The following is a 21450-nucleotide window of genomic DNA, read 5'->3' as shown; positions in this document are numbered from 1 at the left end:
AGAATGGTCTGTGTGTATGTGTGTGTGTGTGTGTTTGTGTGTTAGATACCTGCCTCTCTTCAGTTCTGCGGCTCCTCTGATCTAAGTTCTACTTATCACTGCCTCCAATCAAGAGACAGACTGAGACACACAGACATCAATAGACGCACACACACTGACGCACACACTCATGGTGCAGACGCCATATCGTGCGGATTACAGAATAGGACCTATTTTTACAGTGATCATATGAATGTTGAATCTTTGCAGTATGCTGGGGGGGGGGGGGGGTAGTAGGGGAAAATAAACACACACACAGTAAACAGTATTCCTTCACGCCTGGTGAATCTGCCGAGATCCTCCACTCCACTTGAGTGGAGAAGAACCTCTAATTTATTCGGAATAAGTGAAATGGTTAAAAATAGAACTGAGTGTCGGGTGTCAGGGGGAGCTCACAGGTTCCAATGTAGTTGTATTACTGTATCAGCATCAACTAACTGTGCTAATCTGTTGCCTCATTTCATGGCTTAATATAGGCTATAACCCTGTGCATTCAAAGATGGTCACTTCATGGTCACTCTGGGTTGTATTCATTAGGCACCAAACGGACGAAAACAGACTAACACAGGGAGGGTCTGCTTGGACTTGTAAGTAATGCTCGTTAAGAATCCAATAAGAAATGCTCTTTTTTGTTTTCCGTCTCAGAACGTTTCCGTGAAGTGCCGTGAGGAATACGACCCTGTATTCAAAAACGGTCACTTCCTTCTTAGTTGTACAGAGGCATGTTTCGGAAATGACTCTCAAAAGGCAAATTAAATATTGAAGCGTACATTTGTAAGATAAACTGCTGTTGTCCTAGTTTCGGAGACAAACACAGTAGCCCACGGTAACCTCTCATTGGTGATAAATTATAAACAAGGAAGGGACCACGTTATTGGCAACCTCTCCCCACTGTTGACGACAGTGTTACCCCAACGTTAGCCTCCGAGCATCCCACAATGCACCACTCCACCACTGTTTCTTCTAGTGCCCAGGGTCTAACTTTAATGAGTTTCTCTCCACAAATCGCACACAAACACACATACACACACACACACCACACACACACACACACACACACACACACACACACACACACACATACACACACACACACGCACACGCACACACACACACACACACACACACACATACACACACGCAGTCTCAACTCAATACCTTGGTTATCCACTTCCTAAGGAGATAAATTGTTTACACTCTTATTTTGCCCTCTCTATCTCATGCAGTTCTTCAGTAGCTGTTAGCATCGCTGTATTTCCCTTCAATCTAAAGCTTTTGTTCTATTTCATATGGGAATAATAGGCAATCACAGCAATTGTCTAAAGCTGGGGTCTAAAGGGCCAGTCTTGTGTAATCTACCAAAGAAACGCTTTAAAGACAGAAAACACAATTTAAAAAAACAAAGACATTCTTCTGATGAACACAATGCAGATGTGGTAATGATGTCATGACAGCAACATCTATACCGTTAGTAGATACAGAAGATATCTCCTTCCCATGTAACATCTATGTCTTTCTGAGATAGCACCTCGTCTCTGTCTTTCCCATAGCATCTCATTCTCACTGTGATCAACGAGGGCTCTTCTAACACCGTGCAGCCAAGGTGAGATTCACACTCCCATCTCAGCGCTGGGAGAAGAGGCAGGAGGGGGATTACACAACTCAACTAGGGACTACTCTTGATGAATGCCAGTTCAACACACACGGACAGACGAAGACACACAAACACTTGCATGTGCACAGGCGCACAACGCTTCTTGACAAACGCCAATTGAACAACAGCACTGCAGCAAATCCCTCAACCTCAGCACCAAGGCATGTATCCCTGACCTCCCCTTGGAAAGACAGACCAATCACAGCCTCAGAAGTCACGCCAGCATTTTCTTGACTAAAAGTCGAGCAAGAAACACTCGCAATTATATGTTTCACCTGCAGCGAAAGTTCCTCTTAGAGCCAAGACTAAAACCGTGATGAAATGTTATTTTGCTGTAACCGTACAGAGGAGAGGAAAAGAGCGAGTTGGGCTCTAGCAATGGGGGGTAATGAGATACAGTAGCCATTATCTGCAGGCTGCTGCTCGTAATGGTGTCCTATCAAGAGGAAGAAATCTCTCTACAGTACAGAGAAGCAGTATGGTACAGCTAGACACAGGAAATCAGGCGTGTGACCTTGATGCCAATCATTCCGATGTCAAGTTTAAGTAAAAAACGCGATTATCCATTTTCCGGTGAAAATGTACATAACTATTATGCTTACAGGCATTTGGCTCAGACACATCACAGATCCATCCCGATCAAGAGATGAGCACATACATACCATCTTGTCTGAAACACAGAAAGCATTGTAACAAACAGATAATGAACGCCCCAGGCACTGAAAAGATTAGAAACTACATTGAGGGGTTGTGATAAAAATGTTGAATAATGTGGTCGGTGCTTAGCTTTGACATCCTACATTATCTTAAAGCTACATTCTGGGATAAAAATTTTTTTTTTTAAACGGCAGCCCTGAATTGAAATGAGGAACAAATTCTCAGATCCCATACTGTACCTTTAACGATGTGTTATCTCTCTTCCCGTCCCTGTTATGTTGTGATAGATGGTATCTGACTTTGGTGAGACCAGATAGATGTTGTTACTGGAGACAATATAACTCTGGGAGGTGTCCCTTGATCATTGATCAAACTGTTAGATAACATAGTGTAAATAGATGCTCGTCAAGATAGCATTGTTAACAGCAGCGGAAGCCGGTTGGCTAGCAACAGAGAACGTGAAAGCAAGATGAGTTCAGATACTCGCTGTGAACGTCTCTTCCAAGATGGATGACATTCAGGTTGACATTAATTCAACTACTTCTCGCCCACCAGGAATGACACAAACTGTCACGACCTGGTAATAACATCCAAGATGAGCAATGCTCAAGATTGTATGAATTGAACTGCTTTAAACTGAATCCATCTACCAGAAAATGACAAAATCTACTTTCTCTAAAACATCAAGTCAAGGTCACCTCCAGGTCTTCAAATGATGAAGAAATTGAAATATTCCTCCAGGTAATTTCTCCCCTGGAATTGATGCCTGTATCTCCCCTCTCTCCATCCTCTCCACCCTCTCTCCCCTCTCTCTTCATCCTCTCTCCATCCTCTCTCCCCTCTCTCTCCATTCTCTCTCATCCTCTCTCCCCTCTCTCTTCATCCTCTCTCCCCTCTCTCCATCCTCTCCACCCTCTCTCTTCATCCTCTCTCCATCCTCTCTCCCCTCTCTCCCCATTCTCTCTCCATCCTCTCTCCCCTCTCTCTACCCTCTCTCCATCATCTCTCCCCTCCTCTCTCTCCTCTCACTCCTCTCTTCAACCTCTCTCCATCCTCTCTCCCCTCTCTCAACCCCCCCCCCCCCTCTCCGTCATGTCTACCGTTAGGTTTAGATCTGATTTGTCTCGGCCCACTGGTCCATCTCTCATTGGCACGCCACACCGGGGGAGAGAGAAGACCAGGGGAGGAGACTGACAGTCTATTCTCTCTGTCACTGGAATGAGATTGCATGTCAACAGCCCAGGCCTGACTCTGGAACAGTTGTCACATATCTCAGGAGCTTGCGATGAGGCCTGGGAGCAAATGCTTGGAGTTGGTCCCTTCCACTACTGACCACAGGGCAGGGGTGTGAAGGTGACAGTTGAGGCCTTTAACTAAGAAATGCCTGGTATTAATCTGTAAAGATCACGATATCTGGACTTACTCTTCAATATAGTTTAGCTACAATTCAACTCTCCATGTCATTTTCACACTGAAGTGCCAAAATAAAACGGCTCGCCTCAACTCAAAAAGTGGAAACCGTTTATCTGTGAGAACGACACCAAAAATATTTATTTTTAGTTTAATAGTAATCTGCTAAACATCTGTGTTAAACACACACACATTGTCATGAATACATGCATGCGCACACAGTTGTCGAAAGAGAGCAGACATTCAGGTAATGAGGGTTATCAGCAAAATGTTTAATAACACTCTTGCTATAATGTATGCTCCGAAGGTACGTTGGTTGTTGTTATAAGGTTATGTGTCCTAGACGTGAACACAAACAAATATAAAACGAAAGACCGTAATTCAAACCCGGTCTCCTGGGTACCATGAGATTATGTTAGTCCTCTGATGTTAGCCCTCTGAGTCTTCAGGTCTTAGTTACTCAGCACACGAGTGTGCATGGTTCCAAACCAGCTCTGTTAAATAGCTACATCTCCGAAGTGCAAGAGGTAAGGTAAGGTATATGTTAAGAACATCTAATACTTTTTGATTATACCAATCCATGTGATAAATGTCTGCCTAATACTCCCATATTTCCAAATACAGAATCAGTGACTAAATGTTGGATTTCCTGAAGCTTAAACTATCAGCTATGAATTTGTTCGCACATGAACGTAGCTTGTGAGTGTGACATCTTTTGGCAGACTTGCGAGGAAGAAAAAGAGAGAGGAAGAGTGACAACACACTCTCTCTCTCTAATCCACTCTGTGTGTGTGTGTGTGTGTGTGTGTGTGTGTGTGTGTGTGTGTGTGTGTGTGTGTGTGTGTGTGTGTGTGTGTGTGTGTGTGTGTGTGTGTGTGTGTGTGTGTGTGTGTGTGTTCTGAAACAAGGCTTTGTGATGGTGCTACTCCTCAGACAGGTGATTCAACACTGTCGGCCAATTAGGAAGAGAGAGAAACATCCTGGTACTTTTCCCTGACAGACTGAGCGTGGAGACTAGAGAGAGAGAGGAGCACACACACACACACACACACACACACACACACACACACACACACACACACACACACACACACACACACACACACACACACACACACACACACACACACACACACACACACACACACACACACACACACACACACACAGTCTCAACTCAATACCTTGGTTATCCACTTCCTAAGGAGATAAATTGTTTACACTCTTATTTTGCCCTCTCTATCTCATGCAGTTCTTTAGTAGCTGTTAGCATCGCGTATTTCCCTTCAATCTAAACCTTTTGTTCTATTTCATATGGGAATAATAGGCAATCACAGCAATTGTCTAAATCAGAGCAGAGGCCAGACTACAGTAATTGTTCCGTCACTGCACTATAGACATTCTAGGGCAGCAATACGACTTCAATCTAATGGATGCTTTCTCTACAACCAATACAGTATTGTACAGATTGTAAAAGAGTTGTCTCAATATGCACAAAAAAATAGGTTCCATCAGCCAGTACTGTATATCTTTACAATAAAGCTCACCTTGGACCCCCAAAATACAATAAGAGCATCCATAAATAAAGCAATACTCTAGAGAAAGTAATATCACGGGAAAAATTGATCAGAAACTAAAATCTCAATTTAGACGAATTCAATTTCAGAGAGACAATTCAGCATTCAACAATGATTGACAGCCAGGTGGGACGTTGAAATTAGTTTATTTCTGGAATGCGTGTGCGTGTGCGCAGATGTGTGTGCGTGTAGGTGTGTGTGTGTTTGCACGCTTGCACACAGGTGTGTGTGTGTATGTGAGGGTGGCAGGTAGCCTAGCGGTTAAGAGCGTTGGTCCAGTAACCGAAAGGTCAATGGTTTGAATCCCAGAGCCGACTAGGTGAAACATCTGTTGATGTGCCCTTGAGCAAGACACTTAACCCTAATTGCTCCTGTAAGTCGCTCTGGATAAGAGCATCTGCTAAATTAATGGGGAAAGGTATCGTGGGTAAACAGGAGGGGAGGTATTGGTCTGCTGCTATATTTAGAGCTCAAGTCAAAGGGGAGTATATCCCAAGGTCACAGAGAGTGAGAGATAGAGGGAGAGAGGAAGGCTGCTGAACCACAGGCTTCCCCTTTGCACCGGAGGGAGGGAGGGAGAAGGGAGAGAGAGAGAGAGGGTAAGGGAAAGAGAGAGAGGGGGAGAGGAGACAGGGGAGTGAAAAACGCTTTTTACACCTACAGAGTATTGTCAGAAACCTCCACTCAACCTATTAAACCCTGTCCCTCTGTGACTACTGCCAGACAGTCTGCATTAGCAATCTCCCATTATCACTGGGGCTTCACGCACTCTCGGTGTCCCAAATGGCACCCTATTCCCTTTGTAGTGCATCCACTGACAACCAAGATGGTAGGGCTGCCGTCTTATCGGCTCTTAACCAACCATGCTATTTTGTTTGTTTTTTCGCGTTGTTCGTAAATTGTTTTGTACATAATGTTGCTGCTAACGTCTCTTACGACCGAAAAGAGCTTCTGGACATCAGAACTGGGATTATTCACCTCAAATTGGATGAGGAGTTCTTCTTCAATTAGTTGGACACGAGGGATATCCTCCAGACACCCAACCAGACCCAGATCCCTGTGATTCGCTGGAAAAGGAAAAGTACACTACAGTTCAAAAGTTTGGGGCCACTTAGAAATGTCCTTGTTTTTGAAAGAAAAGCAATTTTTTTGTCCATTAAAATAACATCAAATTGATCAGAAATACAGTGTGGACATTGTTAATGTTGTAAATGACTATCGTAGCTGGAAACGGCAGATTTTTTATGGAATATCTACATAGGAGTACAGAGGCCCATTATCAGCAACCATCACTCCTGTGTTCATCCCGGAGTCGCCTCTTCACTGTTGACATCGAGACTGGTGTTTTGCGGGTACTATTTAATGAAGCTGCCAGTTGAGGACTTGTGAGGCGTCTGTTTCTCAAACTAGACACTCTAATGTACTTGTCCTCTTGATCAGTTGTGCACCGGGGCCTCTCACTCCTCTTTCTATTCTGGTTAGAAACAGTTTGCGCTGTTCTGTGAAGGGAGTAGTGCACAGCGTTGTACGAGATCTTCAGTTTCTTGGCAATTTCTCGCATGGAATAGCCTTCATTTCTCAGAACAAGAATAGACTGACGAGTTTCAGAAGAAAGTTCTTTGTTTCTGGCCATTTTGAGCCTGTAATCGAACCCACAAATGCTGATGCTCCAGATATTCAACTAGTCTGAAGAAGGCCAGTTTTATTGCTTCTTTAATCAGGACAACAGTTTTCAGCTGTGCTAACATAATTGCAAAAGGGCTTTCTAATGATCAATTAGCCTTTTAAAATGATAAACTTGGATTAGCTAACACAACGTGCCATTGGAACACAGGAGTGATGGTGGCTGATAATAGGCCTCTGTACGCCTATGTAGATATTCCATAAAAAATCTGCCATTTCCAGCTACAATAGTCATTTACAACATTAGCAATGTCTACACCTTATTTCTGATCAATTTGATGTTATTTTAATGGACAAAATTGTTTTTGTTTTTTCAAAAACAAGGACATTTCTAAGTAACCCCAAACTTTTGAATGGTAGTGTAGGTTTCGCGGAAAGAGATCAGGATGCCTTGTGAGGATCAGGCGACGAGTGGCTAATCTGCCCTTGCCATCCGTTCTGCTAGCTAACGTTCATTCGCTGGAAAATAAATGGGACAAACTGAAAGCACGTATATCCTACCAACCATCCTACCAAACTGTAATATCTTATGTTTCACCGAGTCGTGGCTCAACGACGACATTAAGAACATACAGCTGGCGAGTTATACACTCTATTGGCAGGACAAAACAGCAGCCTCTCGTAAGACACGGGGTGGGGGCCTATGCATATTTGTTAACAATAGCTGGTGCACGATATCTAAGGAAGTCTCAGGGTTTTGCTCGCCTGAAGTAGAGTATCTCATGATAAGCTGTAGACCACACTATCTATCTAGAGTGTTTTCATCTGTATTTTTCATAGCTGTCTACATACCACCACAGACCGAAGCTGGCACTAAAACCGCACTCAATGATCTGTATTCCACCATAAGCAAACAGGAAAATGCTCATCCGGAGGCGAAGCTCCTAGTGGCCGGGGACTTTAATGCAGGGAAACTTAAATCAGTTTTACCTAATTTCTATCAGCATGTTAAATGTGCAACCAAAGGGAAAATAATTCTAGACCACCTTTACTCCACACACAGAGACGCTTACAAAGCTCTCCCTCGCCCTCCATTTGGAAAATCTGACCATAACTCTTTCCTCCTGATTCCTGCTTACAAGCAAAAATTAAAGCAGGAAGCACCAGTGACTCGGTCTATAAAAAAGTGGTCAGATGAAGCAGATGCTAAACTACAGAACTGTTTTGCTAGCACAGACTGGAATATGTTCCGGGATTCTTCCGATGGCATTGAGGAGTACACCACATATGTCACTGGCTTCATCAATAAGTGCATCGAGGACGCCGTCCCCACAGTGACTGTACGTACATATCCCAACCAGAAGCCATGGATTACAGGCAACATTCGCACTGAGCTAAAGTATAGAGCTGCTGCTTTCAAGGAGCGCTACTCTAACTCGGAAACTTATAAGAAATCCCGCTATGCCCTCTGACAAACCATCAAACAGGCAAAGCATCAATACAGGACTAAGATCGAATTGTACTACACCGGCTCCGACGCTCGTCATATGTGGCAGGGCTTGCAAACTATTAAAGACTACAAAGGGAAGCACAGCTGAGAGCTGTCCAGTGACATGAGCCTACCAGACGAGCTAAATAACTTCTATGCTCGCTTCGAGGCAAGTAAAACTGAAACATGCATGAGAGCATCAGCTGATCCGGATGACTGTGTGATCACGCTCTCCGCAGCCGATGTGAGTAAGAACTTTAAACAGGTCAACATTCACAAGGCCGCTGGGCCAGACGGATTACCGGGACGTGTACTCTGAGCATGCACTGACCAACTGGCAAGTGTCTTCACTGACATTTTCAACCTCTCGCTGTCTGAGTTTGTAATACCAACATGTTTCAAGCAGACCACAATAGTCCCTGTGCCCAAGAACACTAAGATAACCTGCCTAAATGACTACCGACCCGTAGCACTCACGTCTGTAGCCATGAAATGCTTTGAAAGGCTGGTCATTTTTCACATCAACACCATTATCCCAGAAACCCTAGACCCACTCCAATTTGCATACCGTAACAACAGATCCACAGATGATGCAATCTCTATTGCACTCCACACTGCCCTTTCCCACCTGGACAAAAAGAACATCCATGTGAGAATGCTATTCATTGACTACAGCTCAGCTCAACACCATAGTGCCCTCAACGTCATCGCTAAGCTAAGGCCCTGGGACTAAACACCTCCCTCTGCAACTGGATCCTGTACTTCCTGACGGGGCGCCCCCAGGTGGTAAGGGTATGTAACAACACACCCACCACGCTGATCCTCAACATGGGGGCCCATCAGGGGTGCATGCTCAGTCTCCTCCTATACTCCCTATTCACTCATTCGTTCACGCCAGGCACGACTCCAACACCATCATTAAGTTTGCTGATGACACAACAGTGGTAGGCCTGATCACCGACAACGATGAGACAGCCTATAGGGAGGAGGTCAGAGACCTGACCGTGTGGTGCAAGGACAACAACCTCTCCCTAAACGTGATCAAGACAAAGGAGATGATTGTGGACTAAAGGAAAAGGAGGACCGAGCATGCCCCCATTCTCATCGACGGGGCTGTAGTGGAATAGGTTGAGAGCTTCAAGTTCCTTGGTGTCCACATCACCAACAAACTAACATCGTCCAAGCACACCAAGACAGTTGTGAAGAGGGCACAACAAAACATATTCCCCCTCAGGAGACTGAAAAGATTTGGCATGGGTCCTCAGATCCTCAAAAATGTTTTACAGCTGCACCATCGAGAGCATCCTGACGGGTTGCATCACTGCCTGGTGTGGCAACTGCTAGGCCTCCGACCGCAAGGCACTACAGAGGATAGTGCGTACGGCCCAGTACATCACCGGGGCAAAGCTTCCTGCCATCTAGGACCTCTATACCAGGCGGTGTCAGAGGAAGGCCCTAAAAATTGTCAAAGACTCCAGCCACCCTAGTCATAGACTGTTCTCTCTGCTACCGCACAGCAAGCGGTACCTGAGCGCCAAGTCTAGGTCCAAGAGGCAGACAGCTTCTACCCCAAGCCATAAGACTCCTGAACCGCTAATCAAATGGCTACCCAGAATATTTGCACTTTAATAACTCTACCTACATGTACATAAGTACCTCAATTACCTCGACACCGGTGCCCCCGGACATTGACACATTGACTCTGTACCGGTACACCCTGTATATAGCCCCACTATTGTTATTTACTGCTGCTCTTTAATTATTTGTTATTCTTATCTCTTACTTTTTTAGGGATTTTCTTAAAACTGCATTGTTGGTTAAGGGCTTGTAAGTAAGCATTTCACTGTAAGGTCTACATCTGCGCATGTGACAAATAAAATTTGATTTGATTTGATTACTCAAGGCCCATTGTGCACTATATAGGGAAGAGGGTGCTATTTTGGATGCATTCACTGTAACCCTTTTCTCCCACAGCCTTTCTCTCCTGATCATCTGAGCAGCTTAAGCCAATATCCAGAACATGTGATTACCAAGGCAGAAAACACGATTTAGCCGCAGACTTATCTGTCCTTAAATGGATGGAGAAGACCCGCCAGCACTATCCTACACTGCATGTCAATCCACATACTGAATGTGATACTGCAAAGTCATCATGTCTGGTGGTAGGCTACATCAGGGTCATAATACACCGTAACAAAATGTTTTGCAACAGAAAACAAAAACAAGCTTCCTATTGGACAAGTTCAGGTTGTCCCTCCCTGTTTCACCCATTTTTTGCCCGTTTGGGACGTAGCGAATTCAACCCAGGTTGATGATTGACTGCTATATCATTGAATTGAATCATCATTCCAATGCTCTGACGTATAAATAATATTCGCCCCTACTAACAAATGAAGTTGTCACAACGTTGCACATAGGTTGTGAGAAGGTTGTTTATAATGACACTACCATGTGACAATGTTGTGACAACACAAATAAAAGAAGGTTGGGGCATCAAACTCATTTTAATAGGCACTAGTAAGAACCTGCTTGTTTTTTGTGAGGATAATTTTTTTTGACACTGTAAACACACACACACGCACACACACACACACACACACATGCACACACACCCACACACACCCACACACACACACACACACACACACACACACACACACACACACACACACACACACACACACACACACACACACACACACACACACACACACACACACACACACACCAGCGGCTGGCTGTGATTTAGACAACGTCCTAAAATAAGCAACAACAGATGAGAGCATTAAAAGAGCTGTCTAGGTCAACGCCTGCTGTGTTTTCATTTGGGATTTCACCCAGCCCAGATCCCACAATTTAAATGGGATTGCATTTAGACTTTCACCGTTTGTTTGCATGGCCGGTTGGCTTGTTGTAACGTGTGTGTTTGCCCACGCACATGCGTGAGTGTGTGGACTGTGGCAGCGGAGGCAGGACACACACACACACACACACACACACACACACACACTTCAAAAAAATGAAATAATGTTGTGGAAACCGCTTAGAGGATAATCCCATGGCGACGATGCCGGCTGGAGTACACCACTCAATCGTCACAAAAACACACACACACTCAGGCTGGAGGACACCACATCGTCACAAAAACACACACACACTCAGGCTGGAGGACACCACATCATCACAGAACACACACACATTAACACATACACACAATTAATTCCATCCTCCAAAAAGGTTTGTTCTGTGTTTTTTGGCAGCGGGAAGAGACTGACGTACATGAACATAATGAGGCTCTAACACTGCTCCCAATCCTCTGGTATCTCTAAAGCCAGCCGTTACTATCTAGACTTTTCCAACCCATCCTTTGTAGTGTTGTAACAAAGGTGTTTCAGATAGCCTTCCATTACAGATAGATTGTCAGAGGAAATATCGTGAGTGGCATTTAAAGAGCACCGTAAAAACAGTAGGTTAACGTTTTTAGTCATGAATATTCTTCTGGAGGCAGTTCTGCAGAGTGGTCACTAGCTGGCACAGCCATGAAGTCATAAAATCTGATTCTATACCCAACCGTAACCTTAACCACACTGCTAACCCTAATGCATAACGCTAACCTTAAATTAAGACCAAAAAGCACATTTTTGTTTTCATAACATTTTACAATATAGCCAATATTGACTTTGCAGCTGGCCTATTTATGACAATACTCATGACAAGACTCATGACAATAAACATCATCATGTGTAAAAACACAAGAGATCTTAGTTATAGTTCAGAACCAGGCCCGTATAACCTGGCCCAGAGTGTGTCCTGATCAGATCACATGGTCAGGAGGTACTGGTCATAGACCACCTCAGGATTGCGTTTCAGAGTAACCATCGTGACATTGTCATACCACTGCAGCAATATATATATACAGTGGGGAGTGCAAATTAATTACTTAAAAATCATACAATGTGATTTTCTGGATTTTTGTTTTAGATTCCGTCTCTCACAGTTGAAGTGTACCTATGATAAGTAGGAAAACCTGCAAAATCGGCAGTGTATCAAATACTTGTTCTCCCCACTGTATATATACACTTCCTTTTCTGAATGTGGACTATAGAGCTTAGGCTACTGTTCATTATGAAGAGAAGAGACGACATGCAGAAAATGACTGTCCCTCAGGAGCAACACAAAACTCTTGATTGTATGACTATGGTAAAGTCTCCATGACGTACAGAAAACAGGAGGTGATATAAACGATGGACAGAAACAGACGTTATTATATAGGAGTCACTGTGGCCCTCAGGTGAGTGGGTATACTGTGGCCCTCAGGTGAGTGGGTATACTGTGGCCCTCAGGTCAGTGGGTATACTGTGGCCCTCAGGTCAGTGGGTATACTGTGGCCCTCAGGTCAGTGGGTATACTGTGGCCCTCAGGTCAGTGGGTATACTGTGGTCCTCAGGTCAGTGGGTATACTGTGGCCCTCAGGTCAGTGGGTATACTGTGGCCCTCAGGTCAGTGGGTATACTGTGGCCCTCAGGTCAGTGGGTATACTGTGGCCCTCAGGTCAGTGGGTATACTGTGGCCCTCAGGTCAGTGGGTATACTGTGATCATGGCCGGTTGGCTTGTTGTAACGTGTGTGTTTGCCCACGCACATGCGTGAGTGTGTGGACTGTGGCAGCGGAGGCAGGACACACACACACACACACACACACACACACACACACTTCAAAAAAATGAAATAATGTTGTGGAAACCGCTTAGAGGATAATCCCATGGCGACGAGGCCGGCTGGAGTACACCACTCAATCGTCACAAAAACACACACACACTCAGGCTGGAGGACACCACATCGTCACAAAAACACACACACACTCAGGCTGGAGGACACCACATCATCACAGAACACACACACATTAACACATACACACAATTAATTCCATCCTCCAAAAAGGTTTGTTCTGTGTTTTTTGGCAGCGGGAAGAGACTGACGTACATGAACATAATGAGGCTCTAACACTGCTCCCAATCCTCTGGTATCTCTAAAGCCAGCCGTTACTATCTAGACTTTTCCAACCCATCCTTTGTAGTGTTGTAACAAAGGTGTTTCAGATAGCCTTCCATTACAGATAGATTGTCAGAGGAAATATCGTGAGTGGCATTTAAAGAGCACCGTAAAAACAGTAGGTTAACGTTTTTAGTCATGAATATTCTTCTGGAGGCAGTTCTGCAGAGTGGTCACTAGCTGGCACAGCCATGAAGTCATAAAATCTGATTCTATACCCAACCGTAACCTTAACCACACTGCTAACCCTAATGCATAACGCTAACCTTAAATTAAGACCAAAAAGCACATTTTTGTTTTCATAACATTTTACAATATAGCCAATATTGACTTTGCAGCTGGCCTATTTATGACAATACTCATGACAAGACTCATGACAATAAACATCATCATGTGTAAAAACACAAGAGATCTTAGTTATAGTTCAGAACCAGGCCCGTATAACCTGGCCCAGAGTGTGTCCTGATCAGATCACATGGTCAGGAGGTACTGGTCATAGACCACCTCAGGATTGCGTTTCAGAGTAACCATCGTGACATTGTCATACCACTGCAGCAATATATATATACAGTGGGGAGTGCAAATTAATTACTTAAAAATCATACAATGTGATTTTCTGGATTTTTGTTTTAGATTCCGTCTCTCACAGTTGAAGTGTACCTATGATAAGTAGGAAAACCTGCAAAATCGGCAGTGTATCAAATACTTGTTCTCCCCACTGTATATATACACTTCCTTTTCTGAATGTGAACTATAGAGCTTAGGCTACTGTTCATTATGAAGAGAAGAGACGACATGCAGAAAATGACTGTCCCTCAGGAGCAACACAAAACTCTTGATTGTATGACTATGGTAAAGTCTCCATGACGTACAGAAAACAGGAGGTGATATAAACGATGGACAGAAACAGACGTTATTATATAGGAGTCACTGTGGCCCTCAGGTGAGTGGGTATACTGTGGCCCTCAGGTGAGTGGGTATACTGTGGCCCTCAGGTCAGTGGGTATACTGTGGCCCTCAGGTCAGTGGGTATACTGTGGCCCTCAGGTCAGTGGGTATACTGTGGCCCTCAGGTCAGTGGGTATACTGTGGTCCTCAGGTCAGTGGGTATACTGTGGCCCTCAGGTCAGTGGGTATACTGTGGCCCTCAGGTCAGTGGGTATACTGTGGCCCTCAGGTCAGTGGGTATACTGTGGCCCTCAGGTCAGTGGGTATACTGTGGCCCTCAGGTCAGTGGGTATACTGTGGTCCTCAGGTCAGTGGGTATACTGTGGCCCTCAGGTCAGTGGGTATACTGTGGCCCTCAGGTCAGTGGGTATACTGTGGCCCTCAGGTCAGTGGGTATACTGTGGCCCTCAGACAATGACCTGGGGACAGACAGTGACAAATGACCGGACGCGTGGTGTCACTAAGACTGGTGGTGGTAATATTCTGTACACAGCCGCCGCATCTGTCCACACAAAGACACAGACACAGACACACACTTACACACACGTGCACAGACACACACACAGTGCATACTGTACTACTGAGTGCCCAACTGCAGTCAGCTAATACTATCCAAACACATAATCCAATTCAAAGTTGTGCTTTAAACCTAATCCTTCAAAATCCATGGAGAATTCTAAATGAGTAGAAAACGTTCTACACTTCTATTAGCTAGCCTGCCTAAAATGCCTATTGGGGAAGTACTATGAATCTAATCTAGACAGTATGGTTCTATGTTCTTGCGCCACATTACAAAGTAAGACAAATGAGAGTTGAAAACCAGTGGAGGATGTGTACAACAGTGGAGGCTGCTGAGGGGAGGACAGCTCATAATAATGGCTGGAACGGAGAGAGTTAAATGAAAACCATGTGTTTGATGTATTTGATACCATTCCACTGATACCGCTCCCACAATTACCATGAGCCTGTCCTCCACAATTAAGGTGCCACCAACCTCCTGTGGTGTACAATACTGCTACTACTACTACTACTACTACTACTACTGCTACTACTACTGCTGCTGCTACTCCTACTACTACTACTACTGCTGCTGCTGCTGCTGCTGCTGCTGCTACTACTACTACTACTGCTACTGCTGCTACTAATACTACTGCTGCTACTACTACTACTGCTGCTACTACTACTACTGCTACTACTACTAATACTACTGCTGCTACTACAACAACTACTACTACTACTGCTACTACTACTATTACTACTATTACTACTACTACTACTGCTGCTGCTACTACTACTACTGCTACTGCTGCTACTACTACTAATACTACTGCTGCTACTACAACAACTATTACTACTACTACTGCTACTACTACTGCTACTACTGCTATCACTATTTGTACTATAACTGCTGCTACTATTACTACTACTAGTACTACTACTGCTGCTGCTGCTACTACAACTACTGCTACTACTACTATTACTACTAGTCTAGGCTTTATTTGGGCATTAGTTGGTCTAATCTAGATAAAATAGTTCTACGCCTATGCATTTTTCTCCATTTTGCAAAGTAAGGCAAATGAAAGTTCAAAACTAGTCAAACATGTGCACTTCTACTTCAGTCCTGCGTATTCTTGAGCAGTAGTTAGTTCTTCTTATCTAGATTGTACGGATCTATCATATGGTTAGGTCCATATTGCAAAGTAAGATCAAATTTGTAGGAAACTACTACTAGCTATTAGCCTATTCTGGGGACAGTGGTTAGTTGTACTAAAATGTAGATAATACGTATGCTACGGTTCTATATGTTTTGCTCTATATTGCAAAGTAAGGCAAATATTACACCTTGCGGAAAATGTCTTGTGGCTTCTCTCTCCCCTTTCTCTCTCTCTCTCGCTACCCCTCTGTCCTCTTCATCCCTACCTTCCTCTCTCTGCCAAGCAGAGCCACTCAGCACATTTACCTCAGCTAGAGAAATCCTCATCAGCCACCGGGGGGTATTTAAACACCAGCCAAGGGGGTACTTTGATATTCTCTCCCTGGCACCCTAAGACCTGCGGATCTCCCAATGAGATGGGTGGAAACCACCGCAGATTTGGCAGAACGAGGAAGTATGTTAGTGAAACAGTTGAAGTGGAGGCGGCAAAGGAGGTGGGAGGGGAAGTTAGGGGAATGACTTATTACGAGAAGGTCTTACTACACTATAGCCTACACCTCAGTGTGCCTTTAAGTGCAGTTGATTTGAAGCCGCCTTGGATTCCACTAGAAACATCCAAGCTTCATTCAACCTCATTCATATCAAGCCTCTATTCCCAGCACCCTTCAATTCCCATCCAATACCTCCAGAGATATGGTTATACACATCTAATGGATTCTAATCACAGCAACGGGGAGTTCTTGTCAGTTTTTCTCATTTAATTACATCAGTTCACTACATCTCTCAATCTCTTTCTTGTTCTCTGTCTCTATTTCTCTGAGCAAACTTTTTTTTGTGTGACTTTTATAAACCACGTAGCTAATGAAAAATGTAGATGAAATGTGAAATGTACACTGAGTATAATAAACATTAGAAACACCTTCCTAATATTGTGTTGCATCCCCCCCTTTGCAATCAGAACAGCCTCAATTTGTCAGGCCATGGACTCTACAAGGTATTGAAAGGGTTCCTCAGGGATGTTGACCCATGTGGACTCCAATGCTTCCCACAGTTGTGTCAAGTTGGCTGGATGTCCTTTGGGTGGTGGACCCTTCTTGATACACACGGGAAACTGTTGAGAGTGAAAAACCTAGCAGCGTTGCAGTTCTTGACACAAACCGGTGTGTCTGGCATCTATTACCATACCCTGTTTAATTCCTTTAAATATTTGATGTTTCCCATTCATCCTCTGAATGGCACACATACAGGACACAATCCATGTCTCAATTGTCTCAAGGTTTAAAAATATTTCTTTAACCTGTCTCCTCTCCATCTACACTGATTGAAGTGGATTTAACAAGTGACATCAATAAGGGATCACAGCATTCAACTGGATTCACCTGGCATGTAATGGAAAGAGCAGGTGTTCTTAATGTTTTGTACAGTCAATGTATAAGGGTCTGTATGTGTCAGGGTTGGGGTCCACTTAAATTGAAGCCAGTCAATTCAGGAAGTGATTTCAATCTAACATTCAGAAATGTAAAACCCTTTGAAATATATATCTTTCTAGTTTTTCATTTATTGAAAAGTCATTGAAAATAAATGCCCTTTATTCAATTATTTATTTGGAATTTCAGTTTACTTCCTGAATTTCAGATTACAGTACTTCCCTGGTATATGTGGTTGGGAGGACTGTAGTCTGTCTGTCTGTCTGTCTGTCTGTCTGTCTGTCTGTCTGTCTGTCTGTCTGTCTGTCTGTCTGTCTGTCTGTCTGTCTGTCTGTCTGTCTGTCTGTCTGTCTGTCTGTCTGTCTGTCTGTCTGTCTGTCTGTCTGTCTGTCTGTGTGCGTGCATACTGTTTGTATGTGAATGAGTACTTCTTTGAAATCTCAATTAACCCCTGTATTCTTATACTAGCCTTATAACAGTCCTTGTAACAGTCTTATACCAGTATTATAACACCTACCGTTCATGCCGTTGTACATGCTCCTGTGATGCGGTGACAGCTCTTCAGCGGTGGCCGGTCTCTTCTGTACCTCTCTCCCAGGGCTGCCGAACTTCATGTGGTCTGGACTCCCACTATACTGGTGCCTGTGCGTCTCTGGACTGCCCCCGGCCGACATCACACAGCCCTTCTCATGGTGCTGGTGCTCTGGCGTCCCCAACCCTAGATGTGCCTGTCTGGGCTCGGGGCTTCCACAGCAGCTACCACCCCCGATGCTCCCCCTGTGGTGCCTCTGGTAGAGCTCCCCGGCGCTGCCGCCCTGACCCGACCCCAGGAGGTGCTGCTGTTTCTGGGAGAGAAGCAGGTCGGAGCCGTGGAGGTGGTGGTGCTTGGTGGATGGGTGCTGCGACTCAGGGCTCCGGCGTCCCACGTTGCGGCCGTACTTCTCGGGGCTGAGCCCCCGCATGGAGCGGCCGCTATGGGTGTGGTCGGGCACAGAGATGGAGCCGCAGCGGGGCCGGCAGATCTGGGGCATGGCGTACGGATACTCCAGGCTGGTGCTACGGTGCCTGCCCTGGGGGTGAGGAGGTTCAGGGCTGGAGGGGATCTCACGTTCTCCACTCACACTGCCAGCCCGGGGCTTTTGGAGATGCTCCGGGCTCCCAGTTCCACCGCCCCCGAGGCTACCGGCGTGTGTAGCCAGGTGGAGCAGCTTGTGGTGGGGGTGATCGGAGCTGTCGGCGCTCCCCGCGCTAGACGTACTACTCCCATCCCCCACATCCCTCATCAACAACCCTGTCCCAGGGACCAGCAACAAACTACTCTGGCTATCGATAGAATTCCTACACCCTCCTGCCACCCCCACCACACAACCTCCCCCCCCTCCTCCTCCTCCACCAACCCCCACCCCTCCACCACCTCCTCCTTTCTCCTCGTCGAGTAACAAACAGAGTTCTTTGAGATCCAGGTTCTCCCGGACCACCTCGTCCTGCCGCACTTCCAGCTCCTTGAGCTTCTGAAGGTACAACGTCACCTCCTTCCTCATGATGGAGGCACTGTAGCGCCCCAGTCGCTGCCACTCCCTGGACACCCGCTTTCCCTTCTGACGGTCGTCATCCAGGAAGCAACACAGGTCCCTCAGCTCCCGGTTGTCCTCCTGTAGTTTCTGGTTGATGTCCTGAGGAGAGGAGAGGGGATGAGAGGAGTGGAGTGGAGAAAGAGAGGTGAGAAGTGTTCCTTAGTGCTATTTTATTCATTCACTCTTATCTAGGTCCTACCGAGGTAGAAATCTCTTATTCGAGGAACCTCGCTTTAATATCATGTCAATCAAAGACAGAGTCAAATAAAAATGAAATCCAGCTGCTCATAAACCTCTGCATTACATAAATATGGATGTGAAAATTTTGGATTTAAGAGTGGTAGAGGGCAAATAGTCCGTGAGTGAGCTGCGAGAGGGAGCCAGGGAGGGAGGGCAAGCAAAGCACCAGGCCAGAACATACCTCTCTCTCTCTCATTTGCAACATGATGGCATCTTTGTCCAAAGTTCTCCCACCTCCCCTAATTATCCATAATAACATACTCCTCAGACCCTCCAGCACGTGTACTTTAATTAGGTACCATGGTGCTTCGGGCTGGGCTTTTGGGTCTGCTCTCTGGAGCAGCCAAGGATCCTTCCTCCATCACCACGTGCTTCATCTCAGTCGCTCCTATCTCGTTTTAATGAAGCTCAGAGTATTGGAGGAGGATGTTAAATCAAGTCTATGTAGCTTGGAGAAATAATAAGATTATGCCAGGATTATTATTGCTAGTTACACTGCGCCAAATAAGATTTGGGAGAGAGAAGTCATATATTTGAGGAGTTTAATGAGTATTCTGGGTTCAATAGGGGCGGCAGCGTAGCCTAGTGGTTAGAGTGTTGGACTAGTAACCGAAAGGTTGCAAGATTGAATCCCCGAGCTGACATGGTACATATCTGTCGTTCTGCCCCTGAACAAGGCAGTTAACCCACTGTTCCTAGGCCGTCATTGAAAATAAGAATTTGTTCTTAACTGACTTGCCTAGTTAAATAAAGGTAAAATACAAAAGAACTAGGTTTACTCCTGTAGCCTAGTAGAGTTTGTTGATGATATTCCAAGAGCAAGCACCAAGGTTGTGCCACAGGCCTACACACCAAAGCTTTTGCAAAGGAGATGAAGAATAAAGACAACAGGTGAGTGAGCGAGAAAGAGAGAAGAATGATGATGCTTGACATTCAGCCCAGATGCCCTCTCACTATGCTGTCTGATGGAAGATGATAGATGCACACACACACAAGTAGGTACATGCACGCTCACAGATACATGCACAGGGAGAGGGAGAGAGATCTTGTAAAATGAAATGAACTTATATACATCCTGCCTCCATTTCATCATGTGGACAGCGGCGCCCTTTAAAGAACGCGCAAACTCAACTCCGAACACCCTCTCATGCTGTGCGCGCCCAGGTGCGCCAGTGCGGCCTCCCCGACGTTAACTATGATCTCATCTTTTTAAGAAATGTCGTGCGCACCCATCCCTCACCTTCAGCCCTCTTATCTCGTTCAAGTGCAGCTGGAGGCTGCGATTGACCTCGCGGATCAGATTGCTGTGGTCCAGTATCACGCTCATTTTATCGGCTTCAGACCGCCGGAGCCGCCGCACCAAATCCTCTTTGGTCCACTTGAGAAGGTCCTCGTCCTGTATATTTGAGATGTCCTCCGCTGGACTTTCACTCTTTGTTATGGACAGCGAAAGCTGTGGCTGACTAGCTTTTTCCATCCCTACGGTTCCGTTGTCGGTAATACCGGTGACAACAGGCTTGAAATACAACTCAGAGGGCACTGAGAGTCAACCTCCGCTCGCATCAGCCGCACAAGTCAAACTGATCCGGAATTACCGTTCGAAATCAAATCGCATAGTTGCCTGACCTCTCTCTGTGCGCCGAACACTTCAGCCCCCAAATGCAACAGCTGAGGACGCCGCCGACTCCCTCGTCCAACAGTGAAATATAGCCCTAGAAAAGGCTACGTGCAGCTATCTAACATCCCGAAACCCCGACATGGACTGTTTTTTAGTTCATGCAAGTTTGCACCTGAATGCATCCACATTTAGTCTCTTCCGTCCTGAAGTGGAGAGAGCTTTGACGGGTAGCGGGTTGCTGATGCGCATCTCCCGCCTCTTGTAGCTGTACAGTCCAATACATAAGGGAGGAGGAACCGCTGTAGCATCGCCAGGCAAGTGCACTGCGCGTGAATAGAGGGAGAGAGCGTGACTGCAGTGACTAGTAGAACCTCCTCTCTCTCTCTCTCTCTCTCTCTCTCTCTCTCTCTCTCCATCCAAGTGTCTCCATCAAATGATGCGGGGTGATGGGTATGCTTTGGTACCCAGCGCCATCTACAGATCAAACGC

The 21450-nt window shown here is 45.4% G+C and overlaps 1 protein-coding gene across 2 annotated transcripts in view; it reads right to left on the bottom strand.

Annotated features, from left to right (window-relative positions):
- The window catches only part of ccdc85al (coiled-coil domain containing 85A, like), a 30004-nt gene extending 9045 nt beyond the window's left edge, over positions 1 to 20959 (bottom strand). For both annotated transcript variants that reach the window (XM_071389514.1, XM_071389513.1), the window contains exons 1-2: positions 20584 to 20959; positions 18047 to 19202 (exon numbers count right to left, since the gene is read on the bottom strand). In XM_071389514.1, coding sequence (XP_071245615.1) covers positions 18047 to 19202; positions 20584 to 20820 — 1393 coding nt within the window. In that variant the 5' untranslated portion in view covers positions 20821 to 20959. The remainder of the gene's footprint in view (positions 1 to 18046; positions 19203 to 20583) is intronic.
- Positions 20960 to 21450: the final 491 nt, after the last annotated feature.

Source organism: Salvelinus alpinus, chromosome 2 (genome assembly GCF_045679555.1).
Source record: "Salvelinus alpinus chromosome 2, SLU_Salpinus.1, whole genome shotgun sequence".
Lineage (NCBI taxonomy): Eukaryota > Metazoa > Chordata > Actinopteri > Salmoniformes > Salmonidae > Salvelinus > Salvelinus alpinus.
The sequence above is the reverse complement of the archived record's forward strand: the minus strand, read 5'-3'. Positions and strand labels throughout refer to the sequence as shown.